Source organism: Marmota monax, unplaced genomic scaffold, assembly GCF_021218885.2.
Source record: "Marmota monax isolate L192 unplaced genomic scaffold, Marmota_monax_Labrador192_F-V1.1 WCK01_AAM20220418_F8-fsc00035, whole genome shotgun sequence".
Taxonomy (NCBI): domain Eukaryota; kingdom Metazoa; phylum Chordata; class Mammalia; order Rodentia; family Sciuridae; genus Marmota; species Marmota monax.
The window spans coordinates 13,143,903-13,162,955 of NW_026691961.1; the positions used below are offsets into that span (position 1 = coordinate 13,143,903).

General features: G+C 49.7%; 1 protein-coding gene across 37 annotated transcripts in view; it reads left to right on the forward strand.

Moving 5' to 3' along the window:
- Positions 1-19,053, forward strand: part of Rbfox1 (RNA binding fox-1 homolog 1) — a 1,611,415-nt gene that overhangs the window by 1,442,545 nt on the left and 149,817 nt on the right. For 33 of the 37 annotated variants that reach the window (XM_058579675.1, XM_058579672.1, XM_058579677.1 and 30 more), the window contains one exon: positions 8,803-9,045. In XM_058579675.1, the coding sequence (XP_058435658.1) occupies positions 8,803-9,045 (243 nt within the window). Of the gene's footprint in view, positions 1-1,567; positions 1,845-8,802; positions 9,046-19,053 lie in introns of those variants that run through there. The other 4 variants (XM_058579687.1, XM_058579670.1, XM_058579671.1 and 1 more) reach the window with 4 other exon arrangements.

A 19,053-nucleotide genomic window follows, 5' to 3' on the forward strand; every position in this document is an offset into this window, starting at 1 on the left:
CTCTGTAGTTATCAGCGAGGACAGGGGGTTCCTGGCTCTGGAGGATGGCCGCTCTCCACGTGTGCTGGGCTTCCGTCTGGCAAGGAAGGCCCAGGGCTCCCTAGACTGGGCAGTGCCGAGGGGGAGCCGCCAAATCCCATCGAGGAACCCAAGGGCACTGGCTTCTCCCCTACCTGGTGCACCAGACAAATTCCAGGGTGGGACTGGAGCCAGGAGTGTGAGGGTGCTGCATGTGCTGTTGACCCAGATTTTCTTTCTGACTTTAGGGAGCTGGAATTTAAGAAAAAAATAAATTTCCCCAGGGGCTCTCTGAACCAGTACCTGTTCCCGGCGGCCTCTTCCAGCCCGACCTCCTCCTCCTCTGCGTGCTTTAATTACAAGTGTGATCACCTGAGCAGACCTAGCCAGCACCCCACCCCCACCCCAGTCCAGCATGATCCCTCTTCTCCTAGCACAGAGGCTCTGCCCTAAGCAGCTTCCGCCAGGAGGGCAGATGGGACCCTTGGAACCTTTCCCTCACTGAGCAAGAGTGACATGACCAAATACAACTGAAATGTGACGTTTTCCTCTTGTTGTTGCAATTTTAACAATAAAGGAAGAACAACATATTTGCAGCTTTAAATAAATGGGGCTGCTTGTAGGGCTTCAGTAGGGTTTTTTTTTTTTTTTTTTTGGTACAAGCTTTTATTTTTTCCTATTGAGAGAAAAGAAAATAACATTGAGCTTGGAAAAAAACTAAAGTTGAAGAGAAGGAGAAAGCAGATGCCCATTCCTTTTCCTCAAAGCACGTATCATCCCTGGGATTCTGTGGGCATTGGTGTGAGACTTTATGATATACCTCTTGCCACATTGGACTCCAAAGCCTGGGGACAAAGATGGTTTGGGATGTCACTTCCCATTTCACTGGATGTGAATTAACCAAATCTGTTTATTTGATGCTGACTTCAAGCCAGGCCCGGTGTGTGTTTTGTTGGTTGCAATTTGATTTTTAATTTGATCCTCCCAATAATGCTCTAAAGTCACCCATCATTTTCCCCATTAAATGGAAGCAAATTCTGGAGCCCAGAGTATTGCAATGACTTGTTTTATGTTCACACAGAGACCCTGCAAAGGAGCTGGGCTTCAAACTCTTCCAAGTACTCGTCAGGACCCTGTTTTTATTAACCAGGCAGCACTGTTACAAAATCATCCTCACCGATGTTCTCATGGGAGTTTTTTATTTACCTATGACCATCTCTTTCCCTCCTCGGGCTTTCTTTGTCGCCCTGTGTCTCTTGCCCTGCTACCCCCAAACATCCCTATCGCCTCTTAAAAAAAAATAAATAAAGCTGGTAGCCAGCTTCCCAGTGGATTTTATAACTTTGCATACCATATATTTAGTTTAGTAATGAAAAATCCCAGCTCTAGGCGATGCGTAGAATAGCACTTCTAATGTTTTTTAAACAGCTATTAATGTAGTTGAGCACTGTGTGTGTGCGTGCGTGTGTGTGTGTGTGTGTGCGCGCGTGTGGTGTGTTCCTTTCTTGTACATAATCATCTGCTCAGTGGTGCACTCTGAAACTGAGAGCAGCAGCCAGAGGAGGAGCGAGCCGTGATTGATGGGCCAGGGCTCCCTTGCAGAAGAGTCCCATCTGGGGCTGGTTTTGGGTGCAGTCAGATGTTGAGGGGGAGGTCAGCCAGGCGGCCTCAGCTCCCCGTCCTTCAACACCCCGATCATCCGCACGTTGCCCAGAGCACACACCCTCGCTCCTAATCGAGGGTTGATTTGGGCAGATGCTTTGTGGTGTGGGACCAGAACAGCTGCTAAGTTTATGGAAGAGACAGGATGCAGACGGGTGCAGCAGGTATTTTTTTTTTTCCATTTAATTTTTCACTTGAAATTGTGATTCGAATGAAGCAAAGCCTTTCCCTTTCCCGGCGCTGAGGCTGTGCTCTCTGAGTTTGCGTGGTGCATCAAGCCTGGGCTAAGGACAGGAGTTTCTGTGAAGACTGTGTGGGGTGGGGGTGGAGGGGGCTTTCGACTCCGTGCAGAGCTGGGCTGGTCGCAGAACCACCAGGTTCCTGGTGTCATTTTGTATTTTCCTCCTTTGTTCCAGTGCCCCCGGGGCATGGTACCCGTTAGCTCATTTCAGTTCAGCACAAGAGGCTTTCTCTGAATATGCAGGATTTCTTGCCAGAGAAGTAGATCAGACCAGGCTACTAAACTGAAGTAAAACAAACTGTCAGCAAGACTGAAGGCTGCAGGCAGCACAGGAGCGTGCTGTTTCCTCCAGCGAGTCTGCGCCGGGGGTGGGGGGTCGAGGGTCCCATGGGGGGTTGGGGGTCCCGTGGCGGCTGGAACCACTGCCTGCCTTGGCGGTGTGGACAGGTGCAATCAGCAGGCTTATTAGGTGTTAAACATTCCTGTGCATTTCTTCTCTTATAAGAATTGTCTTTAGTCCAGGAAGGTTTTTTTTTTTTTTTTTTTTGGTGGGGCAGAGTCAAGAAATAAACTAGGGATATATAAATTCCAGAAGCCAAAAAGGGCAGGGGTGCTCAAGAAGTTTGACTGTTCAAACACACACACACACACACACACACACACACGCACAGGAAAACACCTGATTACCTTCCAGTCCACCTGGGCAGCTACACAGACAGGCTCCTTTCCCTGTCGGGGAAAGGCAGGCAGTTACAATGGATGGAATAAGGCATTTCGTGCTCCGCCACATAAAGGCTATTTCTCAGTTGAAATGTGGTTTGCATTAGCTCTTGAGACGAAATATTCTGCAAAGTCTGAACGGCTGCCACCCTTTGTTCTCTTATTAGTTTTCCAAAACTACTTTATTAAGCCACTCAGGGCAGTGCACAGAGGAGGGGGTCTGGGGACAGCAGCAGAAACAGCTCCATCTCCTGAGCCTACCTCAGGAAGGAAGTACAGGGGCAGGGGACGGAAGGGCCAGGGAAACCGAGGACTTTAGAGGTGTGGCTGTCTGCATGTGCGTGTACCCAGGAGGCTAAACAGTCAGATTACAGAATCTGTCTTAAAATAGCAATAATATTCTGGCTATTTCATGCTTCGGTAAAATATTTAAATTGAAATGACTCCTTTTTTTTTTCTTTTAGGAATCAGACTTGGTTGCATTTGAATAATCCTTTTGCTCTCAGTAACAGAGTGAAAACTACCCATTCGGGTGCCTTGGGTAATGACAGGGTTCCACATCCTCATGCTGGTTTTTGAGTTGCTCTAATGGACTGATAGGTTTGGTGTTTTGAGGACGAGGGAGTCTCTTCTACATTTATCCCGACGTCGATCCCTGAGTCCAAGCTTGCAGTAGGAACAGTGAGTCTTCAGGTACGAGGCCGGGGCCTCTTCCCACCCGCCCGCCTGCCCTTCCCCTTTTGTGTAGTTGGCAGCCACCCGAGAAAGTCCTGGCACTCAGAATTAGATGTGAGGTTTGCAGAAGCTCTTCACTCACTTGCTGGGTGATGTGGGGGACACTCGTGAGGGAGAATCACCCTCCGCAAGCACACCCACGTGCACCCTGACTCTGCAAATATCCCAGCCTCTTCCACTGTTCCATTTATTTAGGGAAAGGTGGGGGTTTGGCATGGGGTTGGGAGAAAGCAGGCAGCTTCTGGGAATGAGGGAATGTCTAGCCGCCAGGCTCCCATCATTTGGCCGGTCACCGTCACCTACTGGAGTTGGCGTTGGCTTTCCACGGGACCCATTCACCAGCCCAGTCTGAGCCGTGACCTGGAGTGGAAAAGATGCCCTTAGTGTTCATGTATTTTTCCAGAAAATGCATTTCAGCCAAGCAGAGAATCTAGGAACATCACTTGGGAGGGAACAAAGACATCTCTGAAGTCATTTGAAGGTGGAAAGTAATTCCACAGGAAGTACAATGATCTTAATTAAATATTAGCTGTAATTAGCCTAAAGTGCAAATGTTGGGAATATTAATTAGGGTCTCTCTGGAACGGCTGTCGGTGTTAATAAGTAACTGCAGGGGGTCCCCCCAACATCTGCTTGGGAACTCCAGGTACAGGATGAACCTAGAGCCTCATGTACCTGGATGCTAACTGTAGGCCCCTTCGCTGCCGTGGATGTGGTCCTAAGAGCTTGTCTCCTGGGTTGGCCAGAAGGGCGTGGTTTACTCTGGAGCACAGAAGCCTGAGGCCAGGATGGACCTTCTCCTGCTGGCCTCTGTTGGCCCTAACTCATCCTGGGACAGGTTCAGAGAATTCTGAAGCCAGGCCTCAGGTTGGAGACATGGTTGCTGAGGTTTCCCAAGTTGCTGCCCCACACTAGCCAAGGATCACCTTCCTTACCTGGCAGAGAGATTTGCTGGCATGTTAGCATCAAATACCCCAGTGCCTGGCATCCCCACAACAGGGTGTGGAAGACAGATCTTGGGCCCATGATGTATGTGAGAGGGAGGGGGTTGCATATTTAAGAGAACGACCAACCTCCCTGCTAGGTGATTCCCTTGCCCAATGAGAGATCCCTGGGCACTGGATGAAGATGGGCATGGTTCAACTTCTGGTTTTCCTAGGAAGGACCTGTGGCTATGACTTTGCATAGTTATTTCCCAAGACTGTGCTAGAGCGTCTTTAACTGTAAAGTGAAGTGGAATTAGAGGTGCAGACCTAGGCACTAGTAAACTAGGGGGTCCACAGATGTCTTTGAGGCAGAGGCAGTCCTGTGTACTACTGCAGGGTGTCCAGCACCATCCTTGATCTCACTCACTACATACCCAGAGCACTTCCTCCTCCAGTGGTGACAACAAAGAATGCCTCTAGTCACTGCCTCCTGTCCCCTGGTAAGCTGGTTCAAGAGCTACTGATATAAAGTAACTGGCAGGGTGTCTGTCATGCACCAGGCCTGAGGTAAAGGACACTGTCATCCAGCTTGTCTGGTGAGCTCCAGACAGGAGGTGGGGCTGCCTTTCAGATGGAGCATAGAAGCCTGAGGCCAGGATGGACCTTCTCCTTATGAGCCCACTTGTGCTGTGTTTGCAGCCTCTGTGTGTGTGAGAGAGAGAGAGAGACCTCGCGCGTGCATGTGTGTATGTGTGCACACATGCATGTGTGGTTACAGGAAGGTGATGGTGACATCTGGTGATGGAAAGCAAATTTCAGAAAAGATTCTGACCCCTCCTTTTGTTCCCTCCTCAACACCACCCTTCTCCAAGGCCAGCTGACATCACCTGCCCTTGGTTCAGGTAGAGTACAAGTACCCCCTCCTGCCTCTTCCTCCTGTGGGCCAGCTTTTTACTCTCTACTGTTTTTGCAATGATGGGCTCCTAGCAGTGCCCCATGTCTAATGGCATTCTGACAAGGCCATTAGAAGCTGTTTATGCATAGGCCCAGATGCAGTCTTTGGGGGATGTGTGTTTTCCGTCACAATTATTAAACACTGCCATTGTAATACAAAAGTGGCCAGAGACAGTATGGAAAGAGATGAGCAGGGCTGTGTCCTGACAAAACTTCATTTGCAAAACCACGAGGTGGACTAGATTGGGCCCCTGGGTCCTTTGCTGAGTCCTCTCTGCTCCTCCCACCCTACCTCCTGCTGTGCATGAGGCTTCCGAGCCAGACTTCCTTTCTTCAAGCACACATTCACTGAGCAGACCCTGGGAAATGGGACCACAGCTCTGCTATGCTGATGGAGCTTGGAGACAGCTCGGTGGACATGGCCCAGCCACCTGTCCTCGGGGAGCTCACAGGCACCTGAAGAGGCAGCAGTGGTTATGGGGGTCATGTGAGATGTGGCCACATGCTGTGGTGGAGCGTGGAGCTGGGCTCGGTGTCAAGGAAGGCTTGCTGGAGGAGGGAGCTCCTGACGTGGGACCTGAACAAGAAGATAGGATTGGCCAGGCCAGGCGTGGGGGCTTCCCATGCAGAGGGGCTGTGAGTGGAGAGCCCTGATGGTGTGGGCAGAGTGGACCACCTTCTCTCCCACAGCAGATGGGAGAGAAGGTGGTCCTCCCTTTCCACTGCAGAGAAGCCTCAGATCCCAGAAGAACTTTTGCTCTGCAGGTGCTAAGGGACAGTCCCAACGTCCTGAGGCTTCTCTGCAGGGTTGTGTTCCTAGTGGAGGTCTTTTCTCTGGAGAAGCAGGGAGCCCCTGGGCCTCTGTGAGACTGCAGCCTGTGTCCTGGCTTAGGTATCATTTGTGCTCTGCTAGGTGGTCACACCTGGAGTTTCCCCAAGTCTGCCTTTCCATTCAGAGATGGAGCAGGTGGAAGATGGCAGAAGTTGAGACACACCTGGATGGAAGCTGACTCTAACATGGTGAATTCCCTCTGGAAGCTTCCCAAGATGCAGACATTTGGGGGGCTTTCAGTCAGGCGTGGAGAAGTGATGTTGTCATGAGAGTTCCATATACAGGAACACTTTCCTTGACTAGCCCAGGGAAAGAAGACTCTAGTTATGAAATACCAAGGATTTATTTTTTTTCTCTCTTTTTGAGTCAAGACCCTTTGAGTTGTAACAGAAAAACTGGCTTAGAGACAATAAGGCAAAGGGTACAACATTTCAGTTATGCAAGATGCCTAGGTTCTGCAGCGCTGATACACAGCGTGGGGATGAGCGTTAGAAGTGCTGTGTTTTTTATACTTGAAATGTGCTAAGAGGGTACAACTTAAATTAAATCTTCTCACCACGCACACACACACAGGCAAATGGTAACCGTGTGGAGGTGATAGCTAAGTTAACTGACTGGAACGTGGTGATCTTTTCACAGCATATGTATATATGTGTATAAATATATATTATATGTATCTCAAAACAACAAGTTATATATCTTAAATATGTACAATTTTTATGTTAATGATATCTCAATAAAGCTGTTGGAAAATAGTACATTTACTCATGTAAATAAAATAAACAAGGGTGTTACTAATGCAGGTATGGCTAGATGCTAGACTTCAAATGATGTTTCAAGAACTCCGTTGATCCCTCTTGTTCCCACCTGCCTGTGTGTTGATCCCTCTTGTTCCCACCTGCCTGTGTGTGGCCACATCTGTATGCAGGTCCTTTTCAAGTGTCAGTTCTTGGCAGCTGCAGACTTGGGTATGTTTACAGCCGCCAATCACAGTGACAATAAAACTTCTTTCCAGAGTCTGCAGCAGAATGCAGAGTGAACTGGGCTTACCTCAGTAGTGAGGTCCCTAAATAGATGGGTGTGAACTGAAATCCCCATGCCTGTGGCTACATAACCTTCTGATTTGGCCAGCCTGCTGTCACATGGCTGTGCCTACCTGGCAACAGGGCTGGCACCAGGAGGCCTGAGTGGGAATGTTCCCCAAACTGAAACTGGGCTGTTTCTAAAGAACCCCATGACAAGGACAATATGCGTGCTCCGAGTTTTCCAAGGAGAGACGGGGTCCTGTGGGCACCCAGCAGCCCAGCCTCAGCCCAGGCAGACCCTCTACTGCCACAGATGCCACAGAAAGTGTTGGATGAGACACATGCACGCTTGCACTTCCAGTGGCACAGACATTTGGGAAAACGAGTCTCGAGGAGGAAGGAGCCTGGCGGGAATGTTCTCACTTATAAAAGGTTTTAAACTTCTCCCAAGCTCCGTTCTCTTCCAAGTGTCAGCTTTAACATTCTAATTAAGGGTCCTCTCTCAACAAATCCATGTGTTCTTCTGGGAGCACCCTCCCCCAGCACCACATATCTGCTGTGCTCGAGCTACTTCAGTGGAATGTGCTCTAGAATGTTCCTGGAGGGTACTGAAGCCATGTGCCCTCCTATCATTACGGGAGGCGAGAGGGTGAAAGTCACAGCTAATTGACCACAGACAATAGGAGAGGCCGCTATTCGGTGTGCTTAATTGCTAAGCTTTTTATATTTTTTCTTTCTTTCTGACTGTGCAATCACATCTCTTGAGACCATGGAAAATTTGGACCTCTAGGTTATGATTTCTTATGTCTTCAGTGTGAGTGTGTGTGTGTGAAGGGTGGTAGAGTTAGGGGTGGAGGCGGAGGGAGAAAGATGTTTCCTGAAATGGAAACATTTGAATTCAGGCTTTTTTTTTTAATTCTTTTGACTTGACTGTAATTATCATACTGCATGTTTAGGCTATAACTGAAGGGCAAATTGTTATATAATATTCTGTGGTTATAAAAAATAAGACCAGGGTTGGGGGAAAGGCATTGATTGACTAATGGGGCTAAGGAGAGTTAAGTCCAACATTTTGCAGAAAAGCTTTGAGTGGGGATATCACAGGGGACATCTTTGTCTAAATTAGGACCTGAATTCTCCTTGGCTCTTTCACATGGGGGCTGGGAACATCTCACATACACACACACCAGGCACACACTGGGACCATTAAGAGGACCCTCCCCCACCCCATGATGTGAGCCAAGTCACATAAAACTTTGATTAAATTCAAATGCTTAGATGAATTGTCTCTCCTCTCAAGAACACACTCGTTCAATTTAATCTCTCTTGGCACTTTAAGTATCAAATCAAGGCTGCACTGTCACTGTAGACAACTACATGCTCACGACTTCCAAAACGAGGATCTGCACAGAAAAAAAAAAGCCCCAATCCAGTAGGACACAGACCTGCGCAGTCTGCAATCTCAGGCTGGATGATGGGGAAAAGGGTGCTTGAGGGTCTGCGCCTCTATTTCTGCATCTGTGAAATGGGGATTCTGGGGGTGGCAGTCTCGGGACGCGCACGAGCAGCGGTGCCTGCGGTGGGGGCGCTCGGGCTGCAGGGAGCAGGAGGCCTGGGGCGGAGGGTCAAGGTCCTCTGTGGAGCCCACTCATGCTCTCTCTCCCTCTCTCCACCTTTTTGATTTTGCAGGGTAATCAGGAAGCAGCAGCTGCCCCTGACACGATGGCCCAGCCTTACGCTTCGGCCCAGTTTGCTCCACCGCAGAACGGCATCCCCGCGGAATACACGGCCCCCCACCCCCACCCCGCGCCAGAGTACACGGGCCAGACCACCGTCCCCGAGCACACGTTAAACCTGTACCCTCCCGCCCAGTCGCACTCGGAGCAGAGCGCCGCGGACACCAGTGCGCAGACCGTGTCCGGCACCGCCACAGTAAGTGGGCTCCACGCTGGGGCGGGGGGCGCTGCACCCGGCGCGTGCCAGGGGGTGCCAGCCACAGCCCAGGTGCACCCGGCCAGCCAGGGACGCAGGCCAGCCAAGTGGCGCCGAGTGGTTTCTTGCTGTACCAACGCCCTGAAGTTTGCCTGGGCCGCGCGCCTCCTTTCTTATTATTTGTTTAAATCGACACATTTTTCATTACGCACATTGGTTTGTAAAAGAAACATCCATCTCTTTTGTTCTACACTTTTGCCTTTTCCAAACTATCATCCCCGTGGAATAGACTGGAAATGGTTCGACAGAGAGATGATCTATCCACCATACATTTCCCGGATTTTAAAACGGTGTGCCCTGCAGTGATTTTTAGTGTATTTACGGAGTTGCCCACCCTTCTCCAAAATCTGCTTTTGGAATGTTTCCATCACTCTGGAAACAAATCTGGTGCCCGTTCCCACCACAGCCTTCTGAGACTTAGCGGAATGCACCAGAGCGTGGCCCACGTTTTGGCTTCAGGACTCCTGTAGCTGGGACACAGGAAAGGCAGAGGTGGGGACTCTACCAGGGCAGGGCCAGAGGGTCTTGGCTCCCGAGAAGTGTGGTATTTTAATGTTGGTGGTTGCATGATTGATTTCCCAATTATGGTCCATAGAAGGATGAAATGGGTCACAAACATGGAAGCAAACAAAGAAACAACACCCTTTATGACCACCCTAAAGGAAAACCAGTGTTAACAGGCCAGCCTTCCAACACAGCTCTCAATAGGCTTTTTCATATCAGAATCAGTGTGTGTTTGTTCCTGTACCACCTGCAAGAACCATGCATTCCTCCACACCTGGGGAGGAAGCCTCGCCCTGCAGGCTCCCCTAGAAGCTGATGCACCACGCATCCAGTCCAGGGCACTGGCAGCACAAGGCCCTTCTCCCCAACCCCTCTGCCTCTGGAAAACCAGCCCATGGGAAGAAGTTTGTGGGCTGGGAGCACTCTTAGGTTTCTTGGAGTAGAAGACACCTAGGCTGAACTTTGGTGCTGAGCATTTTGTTCATTGGGGCTACTTTTAGAGATACTCAAAATAGTGTATGCTCTGCAACTTGCTGTCACCTGCTCCCCTTTCTTGGTTGTAATAAAATACATGTAATATACAATTTACCATTTTAATGTACACAGTTCAGTGGCATTTAGTACATTCACAGTAGAGCATGGCCATCAGCACCATCTAGTTCTAGAACATTTTCATCTCCCCAAAAGGAAACCTCACACCCATTAGGTAGACACACCCAGTCTTCCCTCCCCCCCAGCCTATGACAGCTACCTCTGCTGCCTATCTGTATATATTTGCCTTTTCTGAATAGTTCAAAGACGTTGGAGTCCACAGTGTCTGCTCTTTTCTGTCTGGCTTCTTCCACTTAACGTAGTTTCACCAACGTTCATTTATGTGGATACTCCATGGTGTGGAAGGACTCATTTTGGTTACATGTCCATCTGTTGGTGGACATTTGGGTTGTTTCCACCTTGGGCTCTGGGGAACTGTACGGCAGTTATACTTTTGTGTTTAGTGGCTATACCTGAGGGTTGGGTTCATTAAGTGGGTTTGTTGGTTTAGCAGGTGTTTCTTGTGTGGATAGCTGAGTGATGGGGCCATTGTTTATTGTGATAGTTATTTTGTGATAATAAATGGTGCCTGGGAAGGTTGTTTTTTGAATAAAAAGAAGGTCCAATTACACATTATTTATTAATCGAATTACTGTGAAATACTGATTCATTAATTCATTCTTTCATTCATGGACATTGATTGAGCACATAGTAGGGCCACGACCTCACATTAGGTGCTATGGTTGAACCACCTAGACATGCCCCTTCCCTCCTATAACTTAGTCCGAGGCAGAGAGTGAGTGCATGCCAAAGAGCTCTACAACCTGGTAGCTGTAGCTCCACAAACCACGCTGCACACGCTTACAGAAAAGAGGGTACCGCGGGAAGGTAGAAAAGGACAGAACTTCCTGCCTCGGGGAGTGTGGGAACATTTCTTCAAGGAGATGGTATTTATGACAAGAAGACGAAACTCTCCACGCAGAAAGAATACCAAGGCAGAGGTCCTGAAGTTGCAAAGAGCTTGGTTCAGAGAGCTCCATGAGGCCAGTGTGTTCAGGCTGAGGCAGGAAGGTCTGGGATGCATGGTGGGCAGGGGTTATGCATCCACCAGGCCGAGGGGCCAATAGCAGTTGGAAGTCCATGATGGGAGCAATGGAAAGAGCTTAAACCAGAGAGTTCTAAAATGTGACCTGAAGTAAGGATCCTAGCTTAATGGAAATCTTCATCCAAGCAGGACGTTGGGATGCCCACCCTTCCTTTCCCCGCCCAAAGAGCACTTTACGTTCAACACCATTGAATTTCAAAACCATGCTGGTGGTGCTCAGTGGCGCAGGCACTGCAGCAAGAGCTCAGATAAGCCCCCTGCCCTTGAGACGCGGAGTTCTCCCACTGGAGAACTGGGGAGATGTGTTCGGTTAGACATCACCAGGGGCTGGGTCCTAGAGCGTCTGTTTCCAGGGTGTCGGTGCATTATCGTGGTAGGAGAAGCTCCTTCTGAGGAATCTGCCTCTGAATCCTGGCTGGAGGAGCATCTCCTCGTCTTCCCATCACGGGTAGCAGGAAACTCGGCAGGAAATGTACTGGCTCATGGAGCAGAAGGTCCGGGAGGAGCATTGACTGTGGACTCAGCTTGGCTCTTGGCAAACATCCGTCCAGTCTCAGCAGGACCGTGTCTGGCTCTACTTCCTTGTGCTCCCTTCCTTCCTGTGCTCTGCCGCTCCAAGGTCAGGCTCCTGTCACCTTCAACAGCACAGTGAGAGGCTCTTGGCTTTGTCCCCCGTAGCCCCTGGGACTCACTGCCTTCTGGAGTGTTGTGTTTGCCCAGTGGTGGAGGCTGAGATTGGCTGTATCAGCTCTGGGGCCACCAAGCTGCATACCAGATGCATGGCAGAAGGGGCTTTGCACCAGAGCCCCTGAGCAGGTGCCTGTAGAATACAGTTCCCGGGAGGTTCTGAGTGCACGGGGCTGGTCAGACATAAAGGGGTGGGTGGGGGGGTCATGTGTGTGGAAGGGCTTTGATTGCTAGTTTCGTCAAGAGTAAGGAATGAAAACAAGGACAAGGACACGATATTGGAGAACTCATCGGCAATGGGGTTTGAAGGACACATAAACGGGTGCTCAGATTGGGGGCTAAACCAGGGGAGGGTTGAGCCACGGAAGCCTGGAGGGCGTGACCTGAGGGGACGTCATTGAAACTGGAGATGCAAACATCACTGAGGACAGAGCACAGCTGTGCTAGGGCAGTGGGGAGGACACAGGGGTCCAGGAGTGGAGGAGTGACTTGGAGTGGGTGAGTCCTGTCTGTCACATGCCTTTGGAGTGATGAGGAATAAAGAAGGTGGTAGCCAAGAATCAGAGAAAGCAGTATGTCGGAGAGTCGCCTTAGCTTCACTAATTCATGCTCAGGAGGAAATCCTTGTGGGGGGGCTCAAGGGGACAGGAAACAGAAACTAGGGAATAATGATGCAGGAGACAAAGTGACAAAATGTTTTCAAGAGAATCAGAAAGAATAGGACCCAGGGTACTCAGATGGAGCTGATAGTCCAGGAGAGAACAAGCAATTTCTGCAGCCTTAGTAACCTATCCCTGAGGTACTAGGAACTGTGTGTTTTTGAAGTGTACGGTTTGGTAAGTCTTTACACAGGTAGGTGTGTGTGGAACTAGTGCTGCTCTCAAGAAAATGGCAGTGTCTGTCCATCACCTCCCAAGTTTTCTGTTGCCTATTTGTTATTCTCTCCTTGTTCCCTAATGATCAACTAAGCTTAGGTTACAGTCTCTAGAATTTTGTATCCATAAAATCGGACTGGGTGTCTCTTTTCTCTTCCTCGGCATGGTCAGTTTTAAGTCACTCTGTATTGTGGTAGGCCTCAGTAGCTCAGTCCTTTTCTTTGCTGAGTACTATTTCACTGCATGGACATGCCACAGTTTGTTCTTCTGTTTACCTGTACATGGGTACTTTGGGTTGTTTTTCTTTTTTCAAGGGAATCACTAAAAATAAAGCTCCTGTGAACATTTGGAAGCACTTCAATTTTGAAAGAGAAGAGGGCCAAAAATAAACATGTTGAGCCACAGAGAAAGAGATAACTTGAGGCATTGCTGACCTTCATTTCCTTACCCACGAAGGAAGGTCATCTATAAACAGAGAGGAGAGAAGGCATTTGGAAACAAGGGAGTGCTCTTGAATTTGGGCAAACATGCTAGGAGTCTTCTGACAGTTCCTAGAGGTGCCATTCAATTAGAATGGCGGTGAGCGCCTGAGTCTGGAGAAGGAGCCTGTGGGGCAGCTGGTTATTAGCCAGGTGTCATCTCACAGTTAGAAACTGGTCATCTTCAGCAGCCTCTGAGTGATGCACACTATTGAGGGGATTGTGAAAAAAACACTCTTAACTCGTATCAGGGAAGTGTGGGACTCACAGAGGGGCCATCTTGTTTTCTGCTACCAATGATTACATATGAACACTTACCTCTGTCTGGTCCAAAAGGAATAAGATGCTTTTGCTCTCCTTGACCCACTTGACTCGGACTTTCCTCATCTGAATCTGTCTATGGCCAGTTTACCCCAGATCCTCTCCACCACCCTGTACATTTACTGGCTTTTCCTTCTCTTTGTTCCAAGCTCTGCAATTTCTGTGCAAGGAAATTCACTTAGAAGTGGATTGAATGGTGATGCTCCAGATGCTGGATGCACACCCGGGACCCTGTATTGGCATAGATCATTGCTGTGGACCTGGAGGTGTGGCTCCGTAGGAGGTGCTTGCCACAGTGTTAAATGTCCTTCTCAGGACTTCCTAGAGTCTATCTTTTCTTGGAGAAACTAAGTGGTTCTGGGAAAGGGAAAGCATGCAGCCACGTGGTGGGCTCCAGGAACATCTCACACATGCCCAGGATTAGCACAAAGAACAGGCTCTGTGAGGGGAAGCAGGATGCTCCCGAGCGCCCCGCCCGAGCTGAGTGAAGTGCAGCCAGCAAAGACTGAGCCGGTCACCCCTCCCACTCTCCAGGGGCCGAGATGCATCCTTTCAGGACACCTTTCTGCTGAGTTTCTATTTAACTAGGCCTCCAAACATCTCACGGATCACGGTGCTGACTGAGGAGCTGCGTCGCCCCCTGGATCCCGCTCCTGACAAGGTATTTTACTCTTGACATATTATAATTAGAGATTTGCAAGTGGAGAATTCTCCATGTATCTCCAATAGCAACTTGACTTCTATTTTTAACACATCTGCAGCCTGTTTAAGTCTCCCACTCACTTCAAACCCCTGTGGGAGAAAGAACGTGGGTCTTAGAGCTCGGGCCCTGAGCGCTGGGCGCTGCCGTCAGGGAAGAGGGCTGAACGAGGGGTGTCCCCTGTCTCCACGTGTCCTTAATGCCTCAAGGAGTTGAGGTATTGGTTGGCGACGGGGTCCTCTCCTTAACCCTTTAGATCATTGGGTTCTGACTTGGAAGCTAGTCTGATAGCAGAGACATGGGGAAAAAGCACTTGCTCAAAAAGGTTGTTTTTTTTTTGTTGTTGTTGTTGTTAATTAGCTATTCTTTTAAAAAGTCTTATTAGTGCATTATGCATAATAGTGAGATTTGTTGTTACATATTCACACATGCCCACGACATATTTTGATCATTATGAAAATAACTCAAAGTTGTGGTTAAAAAAAGTCAAACATGAAAAAAGGCTACAAAATGAAAGTTAATATTCCCCAACACCCAGGCCCCTGGTCCTTAGGTCTCCCTGCCACGAATGCCAGTTACAAGTCTCTCTCTCTTTTCTTGATACCTTTATTTTTATTTATTTGTTATGAGGTGCTGAGGATCAAACCCAGTGCCCCATGCATGCAAGGCGAGCGCTCTGCCCCTGAGCCACAACCCCAGCCCCTACGAGTGTTCTTTGTTCCCTTCTAGAAGTGCTCTGTGCCAACTCAGCGGGTGTCTGCTTGTCGCTCTCTCTCTATCCCTGTCGCCTGTCTCCAGTTCAGTCTTTGTATCTTCTCTTTTCTCGCTGTCTCCATTCTCAAAATAACAATTGAAATCTACTAAGCACCTGCTTTGGCCCCCCCTTGCACCTGGGAGCTCTCTCTGTATCACATTTTGAATCCAACTCATTCTATTCCACATCTGTGTGCATCTTTACAGACAAAAGTATCCCACGGATGGAGTTTGGATTTCGGGGAGATTTATCTTATCTTGTCCTAATTCCCAATCATGCCAGACACAAGAGCCAGCACAGATATTTGTCCGTCTCTTTGCTTTGCTGTGTGTGAGTGGTTCAGAGGTACATGGATCTAAAATGCAGACACTCGTCAGTTCCCTACAGAGCTTGCTCCTGTTTGAACCCCCTTGGACAGTACCTGAGAAGGCTCACTGGCCACACCTTTGCCCGACCTGGTCCACCTGCGACCAGCCCACCGCTGTTCTGATGGTGTGAGCCTGCCTGTGGTCACCCCTCTCTTGGACAAAAGAAAGTACCTGAGAGTCACCTGGTGTCAGGGAAAAGAAGAGAGTAAGGTGGATTGTCACTGACTGAGGATGACAAGGCCACAGACCACGCTGGGCATGGTGGTGCCACACACCTGTAATCCCAGTGACCTGGGAGGCCGAGGCAGGAGGATTAAGAGTTCAGAGCCAGCCTCAGCAACTTAGTGAGGCCCTAAGCAACTCAGTGAGACCCTGTCTCTAAGTAAAACATTAAAAAACAGGGCTGGGGATATGGCTCAGTGGTTGAGTGCCCCCAAGTTCAATCTCTGGTACCAAAAAAGAAAAAAGAAAAACGGGCCACAGACCAAGCGGGCACCCTCTCAATCCTCATTTCTCTAGTTCCCACACTTTTAAACAGTGTTAGGAACCCCATTTTACATTGGGGAAATGAGGCCAAGGATGCTGTGAGTTTGGGAGCCGCATGGTTGGGCTCCTCGTGCAGGTCAGCCCAATGTCAAAGCCCAGACATCATCTTTACTTGTCCCCAAGGAGGTCTCTTGGCCAGTACTTAGAAGGCCACTGTCAAAGGCCAAGGCAGGAGAGCCCCAATTCTCCCCAGCCTGGCTTCTCCACCCTGTCCTCTTAGAAACCTGGCTTCTTGCTGGGTACAGAGGGACATACCTATAATCCCAGTGACCTGGGAGGATGAGGCAGGAAGATCTCAAGTCTGAGGCCAGCCTCAGCAACTCAGCAAGGCCCTGAGCAACTTAGCGAGAACCCGTCTCAAAATAAAAAGGGTTGGAGAGGTGGCTCAGTGGTAAGGCGCTCCTGGGTTCAGTCCATGGTACCAAAAATAAGTAAATAACCTGGCTTCTGGATTTGTCCAGTTTTGTCCCTCTTCCCCCCGGGTTTCGGGAAGAAGGCTCTCAGGCTGGTCCTGGATCTCTTTGCTCTGGTTATTCTCATCCTCCTCTTCTCCAAACCTCCTTGCTCTTTCTTCTTAAGCAGCCATCAGATGACACATCATAACACACCAGAGAGAACGTTTCCTTTCTGGAAGATTTTAGCCCTATATACTTTATTCAAAGTTTGGCAAAAATCATTGAAGGATGGAATGTCTAAAAATAGGGTAAGTCGATCTATAAAAATGGAAAGCAGAGAATAATAGCCTCGAAAAATACTGTTTTGCGCTGAGTGTCAATTTGTGCACTTATGTGCACCACCTCAGCTTGGGCTGGCCTCCTCTACGAAAGGAACAGGGGCACCAAGGGCTACCAACCCCATTACAGATGCAGAACCTGAGGCAGGCACCTGGGGAAGGTCCCTGGAGTCAAGGAGAGGCTACACAACAGTCCCAGGCATGTCACACTCAGGACCCAAACTCCTGAGGGCCCGGTGCCCAGCAGCCTCCCCCAGGCAGGCCAGTGCACACCCTGGGGTCCTCTGGCTGCTGCAGCCAGGAGAGTAAGGTGGATTGTCACTGACTGAGGAGCTCTCTGCACAGGAAGCACTAGTTCACCCCAGGGAGGGCCCCGGCAGACCCAATAACGCAGCCTTGAAGTGTGATCTTGTTTGAGACCTGCGCCTTGAGCAAACTCCAATAACATGTTTCGATGGCTTCAAAATTGTCTTTTGGATGACAGTGTGGCTGAGCTGTCTTGTCAACACCGGTTCTATTTTCCTAAGATTCTCATTTAATTTCAGGGCACAGGTACCTCCCTCATGCCCTCATGAGCCTGGGTATGCACTCCTGCTGCCCGGTGACACACTGGTGCAAGTGGCCCGTGGCCTTCTCCTTTCAGGGTGGAGCGAAGCCTGGTTAAGCCATGCCAGGGCTCTCTGACGGTTGGAAAACCCCTTTTGCCGCAGTGTTCAAAAGGCACGATTGAGCTGCACTTAGGCTTTGCGAGGAGCTGCAGGTCTGGGCATCCAGGACCTCGGGCTCAGTCCTTTCGGAGGATTGGGGTTTCAGCTTTGGATGCTGGAAAGATTAAAAGCTCTTGTGACAGGTCATAAAAATCGCATTGAATAACCCCCCTCGTGTTGCCAGGAGAGGTGAGGTGGCATCAAGGTGCAGAGCCTGGCGCTCTCATGCCGGTTCCAATCCAGAATGAACCCCAGGCCCGTGACCTCAGCTCTCTCGACCTTTAATCCTGTTTCATACCTGGGACTCTTAGACTCTTAGGGCTCAGCACCGTGAGAGTCGCGCAGTCAACACTACGGGCTGGTCCATTAGAGTTACGACACAGTGACGTGACCCACCCCGAGGAACAAGAGCAGTCTCCTGGGGGGTGAATTCTTCATATTCAATTTCTTTTTTGATTTTCAAGGAAAGTAGAGAATTGTGAAATTATTTTGTGTTAAGAGTCAAAGTCAGACTCAAATTCCCAGATCTGCTTTAAAACAAATTCTTAGACTTAATGATCTGTGCATGGTTTTCGGTCACTTGTGTCTGAGAACAGCTGATGGACACACGCTGTCCATGGTCCTGTCTAGGCGGTGAGCGACCAGGGTGAAACCAGTTAGAGAGGGAGAGGGCCGGGGTTTGGTGTGGAAGCCCCAGGGCGTCTCCTTCTGTTAAGGGGGGAGCCCACCGTATTCCCAGGGTCAGCCCCAGTGTTCCCACGGGGACTCTGTCAGCCGTGGGAAGCTGGGTCCTGACTTCCATCTGGTTCTTTGTGCAATGTCACCTGAGCTCCCTGGATGACTAGGCAGTCTCCACGTTGGTGACTTCAGTCGCCTTGCAGCAAGGATGAGCACATAGTGGAATTTTCAGGCCTTGGGGAGATGACTGGACCATCCCAAGGGGCAGCGGGCCCTCCCGGGCTGTGCAAAGGCCTGGTTCAGTGGCTGGCAGAGACTCTGGGTCTCTGCGCAGCCTGCTGCCCCGCGAAGCAGTTCGCTTGTGTTTGAATGAACTTGGACGTGGGCATTCGTTCATTTTGGAGGCAGAATTTGGGTCACGCATGAGCCGCTCCTCAGTTCATGCCCCTCATCTGTGGCCATCTGCTCTGTAGGGTCAGGAGCACTTCTGTGAGCTCCGTACTCTTTTGAACTCAAGGCTGGAGAAAGAAGTGGCCTCCCTGACGTGGACCGAGGACACGAGAATGGCTCACCCGGAGCTGGGGGGTGTCAGAACTGGAAGGAACCGCCGTTCCCCTCGTCCACTCTCCTCACTGTATGGATTCTAAAAGACCACCCAAGTTAGGAGGCAAAACTCGAGCAAGTCCAGGCAGGGAATACACACGTTTCAGAGAGTCTGGTTTACAACAGCTACCTAAGGTTCAATAGATAATTAATTTCCCCCTTAATACCGACATGATAAAATCGCAAGCATGATGCCATGGGCCCTTGGTGGGTATCTCGGAAGTGTTAGGAGGACACATGAAGGTCTAGCAGAAGTGGTAGCATCAGCTGGCCATGGTGGTCCACACCTCTAATCCCAGTGACTCTGGAGGTTGAGTCAGGAGGATCACAGGTTCAAGGACAGCCTCAGCAACTTAT